Consider the following 17,949-nt stretch of genomic DNA (forward strand, 5'->3'; position numbering starts at 1 on the left):
AAAGCCACTATGTCTACACTCCTTCATCTACTCTCACATCTGCTCCTTCCCTCTGCAGCTAGGTAACTCTGGCTTTCTTTAAATCCATATTCAAGACCCTCTTTTTTTCTCTTCTCTGAAATGAAATCCTATTCCTTCAACCTCCTTGTTTTCCTGTATTAAATCATCCCTCTGAAAGCTGGCCTTTATGCCCTTCTTCACCCCTGCCCCAAAGTATCTGACGCTATAACCTGCGTAATGCAGCATATACACATAAAACATTTCTGTTTGTATAGACAGAGGGTGATTCACACAAATGTGAATCCCTTCGATTCATTTTATGCTAAAGAAACTGTAGATAGAGAATCTTTCTTTATTTACTTTATTTTGCTCTATAAAACAAAGATTATATTCTTGCCCAGTTTCATTCACAAACACAATTCAGAATATGTTTATTGGAACTAATTAACTTGTTTTCTATACTTCACACTATAGATACTTTGGGAATGTTTTTACTGAATTAAAATTATAATAATATATATGATGCAGTGGGTATGGTAAATAAACTAAGCCTAAAAAATGTGGTTAAAAAATATCTAAAGGAAATATTTATTGGAGTCTGTAAATTTAAGAAAAGAAGTATTGGGAAGCCTGGGTGGCTCAGCTGGTTAAGCATCTGCCTTCAGCTCAGGCTCAGGTCACGATCCCAGGGTCCTGGGATTGAGCCCTGTAGGGGCTCCCTGATCAGTGGGGAGCCTGCTTCTCCCTCTCCCTCTGCCCCACCCCCCCCACTAGAGCTCACTCTCTTTCTCTTTCAAATGAATAAATAAAACCTTTTAAAAAAGTATTAAAAATGGAAAGTGATATTATGGTGTGCTTCGTTATTTTTACTTCTTTGTGGTACAACCTAACATTTAAGGGAGATAATAAATGAAGAGCTAGTTGAGCTACTCAAATTGTGTTGTACAAAGAAGTCACTTGTAAACCTGCTGAATGAAGATATGCAGGTTTTGATTCAGTAGGTTGGGATGGATGTGAAAATTATATATTTCTAATAAACTCCCAGGTGTTGAGGTGCTACAAATTGCATTTTCTCAACAGTAAGTTAGAGAATTTTTTTTACTGTTCTTTAAATTATGAATTAGTTCTACTTTGTTTCCTATTTTTTCCTCTTGTTTCCTCTGGAGCACTCACAACTTCCCATAACCATAATTCTTTAATCCTTACAAAAATCCTATAAAGAAGTCATTATTCCTATTACTGTTTTTCCTTTTTTCTTTTTTTTTTTTGTTTCAAGTTTTTATTTAAATTCCAGTTGGTTAACATACAGTGTAATATTAGTTTCAGGAGCAGAATTTACTGTTTTTTTAGATAAAAAAACTGAGGTACAGATTTGAGGCAACTGCCCAGAAACAAATCGCAGAGTCAGGATTTGAACTCAGACTAGTTCATCCTCTTAACCACCCTCCCTATTCTAATAGACCTTCCACAATAGTGGTCCATTTAATGGGATGTGCAACAAGAATCCTAGCAGGACAGATATATATATATATATAGTGAGTGAAGATATATAGTGAGTGAAGGAAGAAATGAAGATATGTAGATATATAGATATAATATAGAGAAAAACATATGTATATATGAATACAAATTTTAATAACAGAGTTCTGATCTTACACAATAATCATAAAGAACTGGTAGGAAAATTAATTACTAAGCTACCTGAAGTTGGGGTGAACTCTATATTGCTTAAAAGATGATATTCTGACCCATATAATTCTATTTGAAAATTTTAAGACATACTACAAAAAAAGCATTTTTGAAATAAATTGTGTATATGTCTGCATGTATATAAACACACATGGATAATTTAGAATTAGGATGTAAAATGTTTAGCTTTAGTAATTATTAGGTGAAAGGCATGTGAATTTCAAACATGTAAATAGTTACTTCTGCCCTTTGCCTTTGAAATTTGCTTTTCCATTTTCCATTTTTAATCACACATAAACAGCTTCCCTTTAGGTAGAATTCTCTCTTTACATATCACTACTCTCTTGCTTTTAACATGCATTTTCTTTCCCCTTTATTTTATTTCTGGATTTCTACTATTGTTGTGAAAACTTTTTTGTTACCTACATATTTCCATAGTGCTTGCTGTATTATAATAGGAAATAAGCAATTTCATTTCTCTAAATGTTATTTTCTGTTGGCATGTCTCACACAATCCCGCAAAAAGATATGAGAAATCTAGTGTGCATCTAAGCTGCAGTATTTTTGAATGCTGAGTTTGTAAACTGACTTTGTAAAATAGGTGAATAATTAAATGCTATGAATGCTTACACTGATATTATATGTATGTCCACCTTTTAGTCCTTCTAACATCGCAATGACGGATGTGTCAGTTTGCTGGATAATACTGAGGTTGTGAATCTGGACAGCAGTAGGATCATCTTCTCGGTAAACTAAAGCTTGGTATACTTGGATATTTCCATTGGGTTGAGAAGGAGGAAGAAATGTTAACTGAAATTTTGTAACTTCATCTGGTATCTTCTGAAATGTCATATTGTTAGGTGGATCCTCGGGGACTAAAATGAAATATTAAACAATTTTTTAAAATTTGTGTTCTTTTTAATCTCCATATAAAATTTATTTGTGTCAAATTTCTGTTTATAAAATGTGTTACACAAATTATTTAAACCATATATGTTATGGAAACAAACAAAATGGCTGATACATGTAGGTCACAGAAATCATAATGGTGATCCAGTTAGTTTGGTTATTTTTTTATTTTGACTTCCACATGGATTTGCTTTTATATAGAATGTATTTCCATGACTTTTTGTATTGCTTATTTAAAGATAATAGACACACAGGAATTTGCAGAAGTGGCACATACAGTCCCCTAGAACATTCCCCCAGGTTTTACCAGTGGTGACAACTTACCTAACTGTAGTTTATTATCAAACCTGGATATTGACCTTAGTACAATACTGTTAGATTACAGATCTTATTCAGATTTCACCATTTTTTCATGCTTTCATAAATGTGTGTGCAGTTCTATGCAATTTTATTCCATGTAAAGATTCCTGCAATCATCACCAGAAATAAAGTATAAAACTATTCAATTTCCATAAAGAAACTTCCCCGGCTATCCTCTTATATTTGCACTCTATGCATCCCCACAACACTAACCATTGTCCTTCATAGTTCTGTCACTTTAAGAAAAACAATAGCATAATGCTTAAGTTCCATCAGGGTTGTTGTATGTATCAATGGTTCATTCTTTTTTTATTACTGAGTGGTGTTCCATTTTGTGGATACACCTAAGTTTGTTTAATCACAGAAAAACATTTGGGTTGTTTCCAGTTTTTTGTTACTACTAATAAACTTGCTATTAACATTCATTTATAGCTGTTTGTGTGAACATAAATTTTTAATTCTCTGTGATAATTGCCTAAGAATATGATTGCTAGGTAATGTGCTCTAAGTGCATGTTTAGTTTTATAAAAGGCTGCCAAACTATTTTTCAGTGTGGCTACACCCTTTTACATTCCCACTAACAATGTATGAGAGCTCAGTCTCTGTATCTTTGCCAGCATTTGGCATCATCACTATTTTATAATTATTATTTTATCTGTTCTAGGAGATGCATAGTGATATCTCATTGTGGTTCTAATTTGCATTTCCTTAATAGCTAATGATGCTGAAAATCTATCTTATCATGAGTTTATTTGCCCATTGTATCTTCTCCGTGATGAAATGTCTAGTCATGTCTGTTGCCAGTTTTTAATTGGATTTTTTTTAAGTGTTGAGTTTTGAGAGTTCTTTAAATATTCTAGATATTCCATTTTATTTTTGATAAATAAAAATTAGCCTAATATACAAAAGTTAAGTATCAGTAAATTATCATAAAAAATGATACATGTGAGGATAAAATTAATTTATGAATATAGGAACTAGTTCTTACTGTACTACATAATTAATGTTCTTTACATAAATGACTGATTACATGAATATATCTATTTTGATATATTTGATATCTTCCATACTAAGTGAAGGAATTTCCATGAAGAAGGCTGCTAATATTTGGCTGTCAAAGGTTCAGATGCTCAAGCTTTAATATCTTTATTTATTATTTATTATCTTGCAAGCAAAAAAAAAAGTAAATAAACAAGAGGGAGAAAAAAAGAGGGGCGCCTGGGTGGCTCAGCGGTTACGCGTCTGCCTTCGGCTTAGGTCATGATCCCAGGGTCCTGGGATCGAGCCCTGCATCGAGCCCTGCATCGGGCTCCCTGCTTGGTGGGAGGCCTGCTTCTGTCTCTCCCTCTCCCCCTGCTTGTGTTCCCTCTCTCGCTGTGTCTCTCTCTGTCAAATAAATAAATAAAATCTTAAAAAAAAAAAGAAAAAGAGAAACAGATAAACACGTTATAGTGCCAAATATCACATATTAACTGGAAAAATTCATAGCTAAAGTGAAAGTTAAATTGGCTCAACACATACTTTCATATTTGCTGTTATACATTTCTATGATATAAAAATATATTTTCTTTTAATAAGAACTTTCTCTAAAAATCAGATAAGGTTTAAGGTTGGATAAGTGAAATAACTCTCTGAATGATGGAAAGCATTTCCTATTCTCCAAATATCTTTAGTTTTACCTCTAAAATTCTACTCTTAGAGATTTAGTAATAATTTATTTAACCATGATATCTTTGTGAGAGGTAGCACATTAAGATTTGACAATCAGTGCTTTATGGTATGAGTGAGAATAAATCCAGCAGCATCTTTCCTAACAGGTAGGATGTGGGAGAAATGCAAAAAGTATAAGAAAATAAATATCTGGGATATATGTGGCAGCAAAATGGAAACAAATGAAATTTTAGGGTGCTGAGGATAAGATGTTATCTTTATAGAGTATATAACATAATGAAAAGACTAGCTAAAAACATGTTTTACCTCCTATACTTACCTTACAGATAGCAACAAATAAACTATAGCAACACATCCCTTCATGTGCTCTTTCCAAAGATATATCTGGTGGCAAAGAACATCAGGAGTCTGAAGGAGGATAGGGCAAGCAAGTTCTGGGAAGCTGACTTTCCACACTTAATTCCTATTGGTTACAAACTTAATTCATTCAGACCCTGTTCGTAGGAACTTGAGGAAATCTGTATGGATTCTGACATTTATTAAATAGGTTATATAATAAAACATGTCATTTGATTAGGTGAGGAGAACAGATATGGTAAGCATGACCTGGATTCTAATTTTGAGTTCCAGATTATATAATGATAGAATATTATTACTTTAATGTGCATTTTAAACCATGGACAGAAATAATTAAAATGGGGTTTTATATGAAGTATTATTGACCATAGACCATTTGAAAAATCATCTCTTAGGCAAGGTAACTCAAATTTCTGAAATAGTTAGTGCTTAAATAAATACAAAAAATACAATTAGGACATTATTATGAACTAATTTGTTTCTCTATTTCCAAGAACTGATTATTCTACATAATTCCACTTTGCCTAAAAAATGTAAATAGAAAACTTCACTTTTGTCAGCTATGGTGAATCACTGAATTTTATATTTTATACACTTTAAAAATTTCTTGTAACACATACCCTTTTTAGGGGGTGGTGTGAGAAATTCTAAGAAAGACACTTAAATCTCAATCAGTTTTTAACAGTGATGGAAAATATGCCTTACCTGATTCTAAAGTGGTAACAATCACTTCAGCACTTGACTTTCCTTCTACATATGCAGCACTTATGTTTCCTGTGAATGCTGTGATCACCACAGAATACCTTGTGAATATTTTCAAATCTTTAATTTCTATGGTCTTATTTTCCTCATTTGACTTGATGAAGGACATATTAAATTCATCACTATCTACCTATAGGAAAAAAATAGCTAGTAATTAAAGGAAGTCGCACTTGAGATCCAAATCGCCAAAACATAATACTACAAAGCTACATGTGGTATATTTATCTAGCCAAGATTTAAATTATTTTTTTCTTGCAGTCATATTGTCCTGGGAAATCTAAAGTGCCACTTTAACAGTCTACTTATAAGCAATTATTTCAACAACTGAAAGTAAAAGAAAAAAAAATCACCCAACCAACCACAATCAATCAACCCATCCAATGAACAAGCAAGTATTATCTGTGTCAATGAAACTCTACTTTCTACTGTGATATTTTATAGGAGAAAGAATACAGGTTTTGGTAATCAAACATTAAAGGTTCAAATCCCAACTTGGTCATGTAATAGTTCCTGTAGCGTTTGACAAATCACTTATGTTCTCTGTGTCTTACTGTCTGTGTATGTAAAGCTAGAGTAATAATATCTATTCATAGTGTTTGGTGAGATTTAGAAAAATAGATCTGAAGTAGCTGGCACAGAGATTTTGATATTTTTTTGACCATGACCTACAAAAAGGAAACACATTTTGTAATATAACTCAGGATATGTGTGTATTTATACTCATATATATATATGAGTATACATACATACATGTGTGTATATATATATATACACACACATACATACATACACTTCTTTATAACTTAAAAACAATTTTCAGAAATGCAACTTCTTTGGGTGTTGAGTTTAATAAGTTCTTTATAGATTTTGGATACTAGCCCTTTATCTGATATGTCATTTGCGAACCATGAGAGAATATGGACTCTGAGAAACAAACTGAGGGTTCTAGAGGGGAGGGGGGTGGGGGGATAGCCTGGTGATGGGTATTAAGAAGGGCACGTACTGCATGGAGTTCTGGGTGTTATACGCAAACAATGAATCATGGAACACTGCATCAAAAACTAATGATGTAATGTATGGTGATTAACAGAACCTAAAAAAAAAAGAAAAGCAACTTCTTTCTGAAATGCATTTGGTATTTTCTTCTCTTTTAAATTTTATTCCAGCTCATTTAAAAATTTTTGGTCATGATTGTAGTTTGAAAAACTCCCATCTAGCACTATGCATGGCACTGGATAAGGACTCAATTAATTGTCGATGTTATAATTATTAGATGTGCAAAAATGAGCATCCTTAGGTGTATTAAACATAGTCACACAGTGTGTCAAACAAAGTGTGCCTTTGATGAAGAGTCTGGCCTATTCACTGAAGGGATTAAACATAGCTAAAGTTTCTAGCAATACAAAGAAGGGTTTTTCCTGAGATTAACATCAGAAAATTTGAAATCCTACAATGCATGCTACTCCCTAGTATCTGAATTGAAACACTTAAAACCAGATTGTATACACTGTTCACAGTACTAAGCTCATTTTCAACTTGACCCTCCCTTGTACCTTTGAAAGGTTTCTTGTTCAAAATAGTCTTCAAATGCTCTTTTCTAAGAACTTTTTGAACTGAAAGATGTTTCTATGAGAAACACAGCAAAAGGCTGATAAATACCATACGCCCTGCAAAGTCAAATAGATTGTTCCCACCTTAGAGCATTGAAGGCAGTTGCCTCCTTTCTCTAAAGTGGCAGAAAAACAAATCAGCATAGGAATACTATTGATCAAGTGCATGTTCTCACTGGTAGAAAGTGTGTGTGATTCAGTTAGATGTCAGCATTTAAACATCACATAAAAATCTAGCTTTTTAAATTTTCCTTAAGACTAGGATTATATTCATGCTGGGTAATAATTATCTAGAGATGAGTGATAGTTGACTTCTACAATGGGGCATGAGTGTCCAATTCATCACTGCTTCACCCAACTGGGTGAAGTTTATGTTACTTGACTGACCTCTATACCTCTTTGGATTCTGATTTTATAGAGTTGAGGTGAATTCCTCAACATTCCATAGTTATTTAGTAGCTGAGATAGAATTTGCTCTCAAGTCTTTCAAGAATCCAGAGCTCTCTACACTACTACACTGGGCCTGATCTTATAAAGTAAAATTAAATTATTTTAATGTCTTCCATTAAAATAGTACATACCTAATATTGAGTAGTAAAAATATGACATAACGTGCCTGTGATCTACTGTATCTTAAAAACGTATTTAATAAAATCCAAAAAGAATTTTGGGTCCTCAAATACAGAATGTATCAAAATTCATTTATCTTTCTTCACTAAATCTACTCTGTCGTCATTATTGTTAATCATTGTTTGTCCACACACCCAGGAATGAAACCTCAGACCTTTTTGATTCATTATTTCCCTTCCATCAATTTCAAGCTTATTTGCTCATATTATATTTGATCATCTATTATTATTATGAAATGTGTCCCATTATTTTTGCAGTATGGTAGTTTTATAGGCAATGTCAGCAACTCGACTTTGATTCTATTTTCTCTCCTTTTCCTACCCCACTTGCCCCCTTCCCCCCCACGCACACCTTTATTCATTCCTCAAGTCCCACAGCCAATTTAACCTGCTCTGTAAAGTCTCCATTGTATCGTATGCCCCTCGTAACAGGAATTTTAATTACTTTGCTAGTTTATATTCAAAAAAAACTGCATAGCTCACATTCTATATTTACCTGTTTATATTCTGGTGTCTCCCATAAGAGTGTGAGTTACTTATGTTTTGCATCCTTTTTTGGTGAACAGAAACAATAAATGTTTGTTATTTTGAAAAAAATGAAGGGAACGATGAACAAAGGACTACAAAATGCATGAATTTCTGGTAGTATCATCCAGGGTGATATCTGTGCCCATATATCTTTAAGACTGTCAAGTTTTGCTTAACTTGAGTCTTTTAGGAAAAAAAGTTTTATGTCCCTGTGACTAGGATTTAGCAAAGGCCAGGCTCACAGCGTAAGTCCTAAATTCAATGACATGTGTTCTTCCCTGGCCTAGGATCCGATCATTCTTGAAGGTAGATAATTATATATCCATGAAATGAGCTGCAGATAAGCTCTATAAAGACAATGACCACATCAGACTTGTTCTAGGTATCCAACACCTAGCACAATGCTGGCATGTTGGATGCATTTAAAACCATGTGTCGAATGAATAAAGGAAAGAAGGAACTAAATGACAGCCTTGTTCCAAGAACCCGGGGAAACTACAAAGTACTACAATCTATTTGAATTCTTGTTATCTTTGAACTGAAAGGTTTGGATGAGCATATATTTCAACTTGGCAAATTTTATTTGCTACTTGGTGGTTTTTCCTTTCTCATATCACACCACCGTCTACTGGCTATAGCCAGGTCTTAACTATTTGAGAAGCTATCATCTCTGTGCCTCAACTCCCCTTTATTCAAAATGAAGATAATATATTTACAGTAAAATGTTAGATAAGATAAGGTAAAGCTATGGAGAGGGTACTGTGTAACTGATATAAAGTAAGCAATTACCATGTTAGTCATTCTTCTCTCTTTCCCTTGCTTATTTTTAAACTCAGTAAGAATATTAAGGAAATGAGGTTATAAATCATTTTTAAAAATATTTTATTTTCCCTTCCTTTAAGCTCAAATTTCAAGAGAGAACTATTTTCATTAATAAGGTGTCTTTGACAGAACAGAGCATTATCATTTTGTGATTTGCTTTTAATACATATTCCCAGAGCATTTGTCATGTGTGTTGATTACTTTTGGCTAATTGCAAACTAAGTCTTCACAAATATGCTCTAAAAAGGAACATAAACAGAAGACTGAATAGGAGTACAAATGCACCAATAATCCCTTAAATTTTCTTTTAATCATGACAGGTCTTTTGAGATAGAAGCACTTCCATTTTAGAAATAACATAAAGACATAATAAAATTATAAACATTAAACAAAAGGTAGGTAGAGACATCAAGGAAGCAGGAGAATTCACCATAAATGACTCAATGCATTAGATGCCACGAGAAGAGAGTGGTCATCAGGCCCAGTAAAACCTAAACAGGGCACTCACAAGGTTTTTCCAATCCTAATCCTAGCTAACAACTCTGCATTATTTACATTGTTAAGCACCTTGCTTAAGGTGAAAGGCTTGACTCTCATGTTTGGGTTTCCTTCTGTCTGGATGGCTACTCCAGTCTGGTGCTTTCGATGGCCTCTTGTTTAAATGTTTGGATTCCCCAGGATTCAATCCTCAGGTTAGTTCTTACAGAAGAGGTTCTTAGGCTACATGTCCCATATTTAATCTCATCCCTTCCTATCATTTCAACTATCATCTAAATACCAACACTTCCCAAATCTGCAAATTCAGATCTCCTCTCCTAAGCTCCAGATCTATATATAATAGTGCTAAGGGAGTATCTTCACCTGGAGGACTCCTGGGCATCTCAAACTCAGTGCATCTAATACTGAATTGATTCCCTTCCTTTACAAATCTATTTCTCCTCACAATTTTCCAAATCCTGTATCTAAAAGTCATCCTTGATTATTCCTTTCACTCACCATCCACTGATTTTTTCCCACCAAATTCTGTAGATGTAAATTATTTTCCATTCCATTCCCTCACTACATTTTCTCTGTCCTTATCTTTTCTTACCCAGTTATTCTTATAGTGTCCCGTCCCCTTGCCAAATTTTGCACTAAGACTGCTCTATCCTCAGCACTGCAACCAAGCTGATCCTATAAGATAGAAATCTCTATCCCAACACTGCTTTAATTCCTCAATTGACACCCCACTGGCCTTATCATAAAACTCAAATTCCATTACATGTTAGACCGTTGGCCTTCTAATCTAGCTTCTCTCAGCACTTTTCTTGAATGCTTTGACCAAGGATTCCTGAACTACTTGCTTTTTCTTGAATGAATCTTACTTCTCACACTCTTAGTACCATTTCTCTCTCATGGTCTGCTTCAGGTGTTTTTCACAATTAAGCTCTGATATTACTTTATTTGGGAGCTATTTCTTCTAATGCCTTCTCCCTTCACCTTTTTTATTATGAGGTTTTTTTCTTACTGTATTGTTATTATTGTTTTTAAATATGAAATGCTGGGCGCCTGGGTGGCTCAGTTGGTTAAGCGACTGCCTTCGGCTCAGGTCATGATCCTGGAGTCCCGGGATCGAGTCCCGCATCGGGCTCCCTGCTCGGCGGGGAGTCTGCTTCTCCCTCTGACCCTCCTCCCTCTCATGCTCTCTCTCATTCTCTGTCTCAAAAAAATAAAAAATAAAATCTTTAAAAAAATAAATAAAAAAAAAAAATAAATATGAAATGCTTCATGAATTTGAGTGTCATCCTTGTGCAGGGGCCATGCTAATCTTCTATGTATCTTTCCAATTTTAGTATATATGCTGCTGAAGTAAGTACTTTTTCACTGTATTTTAAACCAGTGTATTATTATCAATTTAACCACTTGTTTACATACATTATTTATACCCTGGGGATAAATATGACAATCATGCTAATAATACTTTACTTACATTTATTGAGCCTTACTTACATTTACTGAGCCTTACTCAGGCAATGTTTAAAGTTCTTTATGCATATTTTCTAATTTAGTCTTCACAAAATTTCTGTACCCTGGGTACTATTATTAATCTTTACCTTACAGATGTGGATAATGAAACACATATAGGTTAAATAAGTTGCCTGAGGTCTAACAGAACTAGGATTAAAATTCAAATAGTCTGGTTCCCAAAATGTGTATTCTTAATCACTCTCTACACCGTCTTTTGCATAAGGTAAGATACACCTTACCGATTTGACATCGATCAGATAGAATGTTGGTCCAGTAATGGTAGCAGGTTCACTCCAGCTGATGTTGATGCTAAAAGGTGATGTTGCTACTACATACACACTTTCAGGAGGACCATCTGGAGCTGTGAAAATAGAAAATCAGTTACCCTGGGACATCTGAGTTAGTCTTTGCTACAATACAATAATAGAAAAGGCCATGAGAAAAGGATAGTGATAATGAATTAATTATACATTAATTTATAGTTCACAGCATGCTAAAGGCATTGGCAAATCAAAAGATGTAATTCCTTTCAAAATAATTACTACATATAAGAAACTTCCAGGCGCCTGGGTGGCTCAGTTGGTTAGGTGACTGCCTTCGGCTCAGGTCATAATCCTGGAGTCCCGGGATCGAGTCCCACATCAGGCTCCCTGCTCAGCGGCGGGTCTGCTTCCCCTTCTGCCCTCTTCCCTCTCATGCTCTCTGTCTCTCATTCTCTCTCTCTCTCAAATAAATAAATAAAATCTTAAAAAAAAAGAAACTTCCACATGAGAAATTAATAATCATAAATGTATGATTTTTAAATGTAATATTTTGAAATTATTACTGTTGCAAAATAAATCTTTTTTAGTAAGTGCTTTTATTTAAAAATAGATTGTCTAATAATGTTGTTTTAGGAAGACCTGTAGAAACATGTTTGACTACAAAAAAAGTGAAACTGGAACAAGGGAATTATATTTAAAATTGGGTTGCTTTTGTTGTTTTCACAGAGGGAGTAACATAGGAAATAGGTTATACAACTGATGTTATCACAAATGTAAATGTTTCCTGAATTCATTATTATTCCACACAACTTTAATTTGTCCTATTTTTATTACTGTTGTTTTTTATCAAGGGTGTGAAACAAGAGATAATATTTTAGGGAACTGACTGCTGAAAACCCTTGTGTGAATTTTCAATTTGTGAAACTGCTAGAAATTAGAAGAGTTTTTAGTATGTTAAGAAGGATTTAGTCACCGTTGATTTGACATACATTGAACTAGGAACACTGTTATGCATATCTCTGTCCTCCTATGGCCCCTAGTCAATTCGAGGGGCATTAAATACTGGGAGATAAGAATTTTCCAGTTTTTCTAATTTTTAAATCCACTTGAGGAAACACTGCTGAATAAATATTATTCCACAGATCCTGAGAAGGTATAAAGAAAAAGATTATTAAAATATTCCTTTCCTCAAATAATTTATAAGAGCAACAAATTGTACTAGCTTGGTCAAACAAAATTTCTGGACCTCAGCTTCCTCCTCATATGCATATATCATAGTGTTTTAAAAGAATCATGAATTCAAAATGTGTGCAGGGGCCAGTTGGTTTACTATTTGGCCCATCATTGTCAATTAGCACAATATACTATAAGAAAAGGCTAAGTTAAGGTAAGGACTAATTAGAAATACAAAGAATCTACTGTGAGTGGGCAAAGGGCAAAGTGGTGAATACAGACGGGGCAGGGAGTCTAGGTAAAGTTGCACAGAGTAGATGGGAACTGAATAGGCTTTGAAAGATGAGAAGGATTTCAATAATCAGAGGAGTAGGGTTAGGGGCACTTCTTTGCTAAGAGGATCACAAGCAAAACCACAAAGACACAAACAGCAGGGTCCACAGACAGATAGAATTTTATCACTGTAGAAGTGTTTTCCTTGGTAATCTTATGTTTATTATTTTATACATTCAAAAATATTGTCCTAGGAAGGAGTCCACACACTTCATCAGACTGCCAAAGGAATCCATGATACAAAAAAGATTCAGAATCCCTAAATTCAAGGAATACAGATATCACAGAGAGACCCATGTTCATAGGGTAAGGAACACGCCTCAAATGGGCTTTGGGAACTAAGTTAGGTTATTATGCTAAAGTATTTGAAGCTTATTCTTTAAATAATAGAATGCCACTGCAAGTTTTTGAAAAAGGAGTTATTTTTCTAAGGATTTAGGAAGAAAACTCCAGTAGTTATAGAATAGATAAGTGCTCTGAAGCATGGAGTCCAGGGAGGCTATTTCCAAAAAGCCAGATAAGATATGATGAGATCCTAAATTAGATTAGTGACACTAGGATTGGATAGGAGGGGATGAATCCTAGAGTCATTTAGAAAATTTAATTAAAAAAAAAACTTGAGGCTGATTATATGTGGGTAAAAACTGACATAGAGGATGTAGCAAAAGCTAATTCATGTGTTAACACCAGGAGAATGTTAATAGAATTCATACCAACAGCATATTTAGGAGCAGATACTGATTTTAGTACGGTTAAGACTTTGGAAGGAGATAATAATTTTGGATTTGTACTCATTGAGTCTGAGACACTCACAAGAATTGAGAATGCCTACCTGATAATTTGAAAGATAAACCTAGAACTAGGAAGACAGGGCCAGGATGGGAAAGAATTTTTTAAAATTTTCATATGATTCTTTACAAATCGAGATAGCATAAATACAGCAAGCATATCTGGTTCAAGTGAGTCACATGATCTGAAGAGAGACAAAGGTTTATTTCAGTACCAGATAGTTATTTAAAATGTTAATAGCAGTGACAATTTTTAAACTATGAATGTGTTATTGGCACTTAGAGTACGTTTCCAAGAGAGATGTTATGGGTGGAATTTAGGTCCTCAACTCAGCCCATAAAAATACATTTTAATAGTAGCATTAAAATATTTCAAAACAATATTCAGATGTAACAACAGAGGAATCTAGCAATTGTGTATAAGGAAGTTTCTGTGGGAAAATGCCTTCGAGATATCAAACATATCTTTCCTATGTATACCTTTTCTAACCCTTGTGCAATATTCTGGACATTGACTCAGAGATCTAGTCAGTATGGCCCAGGAAGGCATTCAGGAAAGACAGTGAAGAGGGGATACTTCAGGATTCAGAGGTTTGATGAGCTGAGAAGTGCTAATAATGATGACAGAATTGGGTACATGATTTCTCTGGTAACTAATGTGGAGAGATCATGGAATCCCAGCACTTAAACACACCTGCATATCCTAACATCTTCAGTCTTTATTACTTCTAATTTTATGATCCTAGATTTATGAAAAGTGTCTCAAATTGTAGCACAATTCATTTAGATAATTACATATAATAAATGAGAGCTATGAGAGATCTCCTGACACCAGCATAATTAATTGCTTTTGGATGCCCTAGCAGAATAACGCACTTCATATTCAAGAGTGGCAACCCTCTTTCCTTCTCAAACTGGAGTTCCTTAGAAATGTTATGCCCACCTTACCAAGTTACAAAATAACAAATAGTATCTCTGAATCTCTATATGCAGAATGTTAAATGAGGAGTGGATAGGCTTCAGGACCAGGTACACCATTACTGATCATTACTGTACACTCTTCTCACGGAGAAATCTGCTTTGAAAAATATAAGATGGTTTGTAGCTTTTAATGGCCTATCTTCTGCTGCCTTTGACTCTATAAATGGGGATGGGCTAGAAGTACAAATTTATTAAGACATCTACTAATTAATTAATAATTAATGTTTTTATTATTTAACATTAATTAATCTTTTTTGCAAAACCTGCCTTCTAGCTCTGTAAGAGCCATTGTGGAATAGAACAATTTTCTGACAGGCCACAAACTTAAAGTATACCACTTTAAGAAAATATTTTAGGCTCCCCTTCTCTTTAGCTATACCCAAATGTTCTGTTGGCTTTTAGATGAAATTTATATGTTTATCCAACCAGCAAATATTGATTGAGCACCTTCTGTGTGCCAGACACTGGGAAGACATAAAGATTATAGAAGTGATGGACGTAGTTGTAGACCTATCCATATAGAGTTTCTAGAATATAACTGCTCTTCTTCACTCAACTATTTATTGAACACCTACTACATGTGGGCATTTTTGAAGTGCTGCTGGTGGAGAAGAAAACCAAAGAGATAAAGATCATAGAACCTCTATTTTAGTGGAGGGAGATAAATAATATATATTATAAAAATTGAGGTAAGTTAATACTAATATGTAAGTAAATTACATACTATGTTAAGAAGTGATATGTACCATGACAAAAAATGAAGCAGGATAGTAAGAATAGGGATGCTGATGGGAATTTCTATTTTAAATACGGCGGTCAGGGCATGTCTCTATAAGCAGGTGACATTAAAACAAAGATTTGAAGGAGGTAAAGGAGCATGTGAATGTTTGAAGGAAGAGTGTCACAGATGGCTATGCAAAGGCCCTGAGGCAGGATTTTGCCTGGTCTATTCTAGGAATAACAAGGATTCCAGTGAGGCTGAAGTCAGGTAACAATGAGAGTAAGAGAGGAAATGGGAGCCAGTTTGTGTAGGGCCTTTAAAGCCAGTGTTAGGGGCTTTGTAAGAAGTGCTGTCATGGATAAAAGGACAATGCCATACTATATTTTCATGGACTAAAGTGGCCTCTATAGATTTTGACACTTGATATCTAACTCATACCAGAAAGATGGGTCAAACTTAATGAGATCCAAAGAGGAAATATTATCTCCAGAATCTAATTCATATACCTCTATAAAGTATACCAATTCAATGGCTATTGGGACTAACTTTTAAACCAAACTCACTCTAGCAGGCAGGCAAGATGATACATTATTGACAGACATCACAGACAGTTTACTGATAATTTTCTGTGACTAAGAAAGTTGATGAGATTTTTCTGTGACTATGTTGATGGTAGCCTGTCTTTGGAAAAATTTCCAAGGAAATATGTCTACATCTCCTCTGCTCTATAGTTTGGATCTTTTGGGTCTCAAGTGAGGGCAGATCCAAAACCATTTCCCAAGGTAAACCTTGCCTAGTCTTGCAAGTATGTCTGTGTCTACATAGCTCAGAAAGCAGTATGAAGCCTTACTTCAACTCTTGTCTTTCATAGGAAAATGTCAACCCTGCAATCATTCCTTAAATACTAGTAGTCAAGCCCTCATCAGGGAGCGTCTGCTACCCCAAGCAGAGCTGAGAGAAAAATGACATTTAAAGATCATTCATGGCACACCCTAACCAACTGGACTACGCAATATTTTCAGTTCTATACACTAATAAATCATTATAAGAAAAAGGCAAGGTATTTAGCCCCTCACTGAGCTGTGCTTTAATGCCATTTCTTGAACTTTTCCTAAGGACTTTTTCTTTTTTTCTTTTTTAAGAAACACTCTAAACAACATCTGCATTTTCAGTAAACTTGATGAAATGGCCTGTTTTTTTTATACAAGTGTTTCCTGTGTTGAATTCTTTGTGAAAAATTTCTTAGAATGTAGTATATCGATATGTATTCTTGAAGGATTAGAATATGACATAAGAATTCCTAAATCTGAATTAAAAAAATAAACTAAACTGATATAGGAATATATTATATGCATATAACTGATTCTTATTTTATCTGTATAAAGCAATTAAAGATAATCACTTAATTCATAGATAATTTAAGAGAAATATATAGAATACCAAAATGCTCATCTGTTATAAAACAATATCTAATTATTTTAATATTGCCCAAATATTATAGAATACTTTTAAGCATAAGATATTTTCAAATTTTTTTAGGTAATATTCTTTTGGAAATTCTCAAAATTCCAAAAATATATAATAAAATATATGAGTATTTTTTCTCTTTTATTCCAATGTGTAGTAAACTATTACTAGAGTCATATAAGGGAGAATGCAAAATCACAATTATAAATGTCAACCAGCAAAACCAAGGAACCTTAAAACAGTAAAGGTGTGGGGAGATGAAAATATGCCAGCTTAAAAGCTTAGTAACGTATAAGCATCTTTGGAAGACTTTGTTTGTCTCCCCATAAACTGTCACATTCTGATTTAGGATTGTTTGTGAAATGAATCTGGTCAGTAATGGGCCAAGATATCACTATACCCTTTCTCTTATAAATCACAGCAATTTACTCAGTAGGAATGATCTATCTTTATTCTCTCATTCCCCATAATCCAATCACTTCCTCTCATAAGCACTTTTCCCCTGGTTTTCACAATAATGCATTTTCTGTAACTAACAACCATCATTTCCTGATTATCATGCTTCTATCCTTGCACAGGAATGTGGGTCTTATGTGGGTCAGGGTCATCTTTCCCATCCATCTGTGTCCCCATGCTAAGTGTGTTAGCTGAAAGGTGAGTCTGGATAGACCATCATTTTGCCTCATACATATAAGAGTTTTAATGCCCCCAAGTCTATGCCAGTTTGATTAAGAACCATATATTTTGGTGTGTCTAATACTATACTTTCAAAATAAGCACATTCAAAGACTTATTAGTAATTTTGCCTTCTGCAGATCCCTGCAAATTTAATGATGAAAAATGTAAAAAATATTATATAGTTTTTTTAGTGCACCATGC

The 17,949-nt window shown here is 34.2% G+C and overlaps 1 protein-coding gene, 1 long non-coding RNA gene and 1 other non-coding gene across 5 annotated transcripts in view; 1 reads left to right on the plus strand and 2 right to left on the minus strand.

Annotated features, from left to right (window-relative positions):
- PTPRQ (protein tyrosine phosphatase receptor type Q) overlaps positions 1-17,949 on the minus strand; it is a 200,353-nt gene that overhangs the window by 65,662 nt on the left and 116,742 nt on the right. Inside the window, exons 27-29 of the mRNA XM_035002069.1 lie at positions 11,584-11,705; positions 5,692-5,878; positions 2,320-2,564 (exon numbers count right to left, since the gene is read on the minus strand). Coding sequence (XP_034857960.1) covers positions 2,320-2,564; positions 5,692-5,878; positions 11,584-11,705 — 554 coding nt within the window. The remainder of the gene's footprint in view (positions 1-2,319; positions 2,565-5,691; positions 5,879-11,583; positions 11,706-17,949) is intronic.
- The window catches only part of LOC118008528, a 150,915-nt gene that overhangs the window by 55,306 nt on the left and 77,660 nt on the right, over positions 1-17,949 (plus strand). The window lies entirely within an intron of this gene.
- LOC118009064 lies at positions 11,087-11,193 on the minus strand. Its single transcript, XR_004678799.1, has one exon. It is a non-coding gene; the product is annotated as a U6 spliceosomal RNA (small nuclear RNA).

This window comes from Mirounga leonina, unplaced genomic scaffold (genome assembly GCF_011800145.1).
Source record: "Mirounga leonina isolate KUSES-001 unplaced genomic scaffold, KU_Mleo_1.0 Mir_126, whole genome shotgun sequence".
NCBI classification, from domain to species: domain Eukaryota; kingdom Metazoa; phylum Chordata; class Mammalia; order Carnivora; family Phocidae; genus Mirounga; species Mirounga leonina.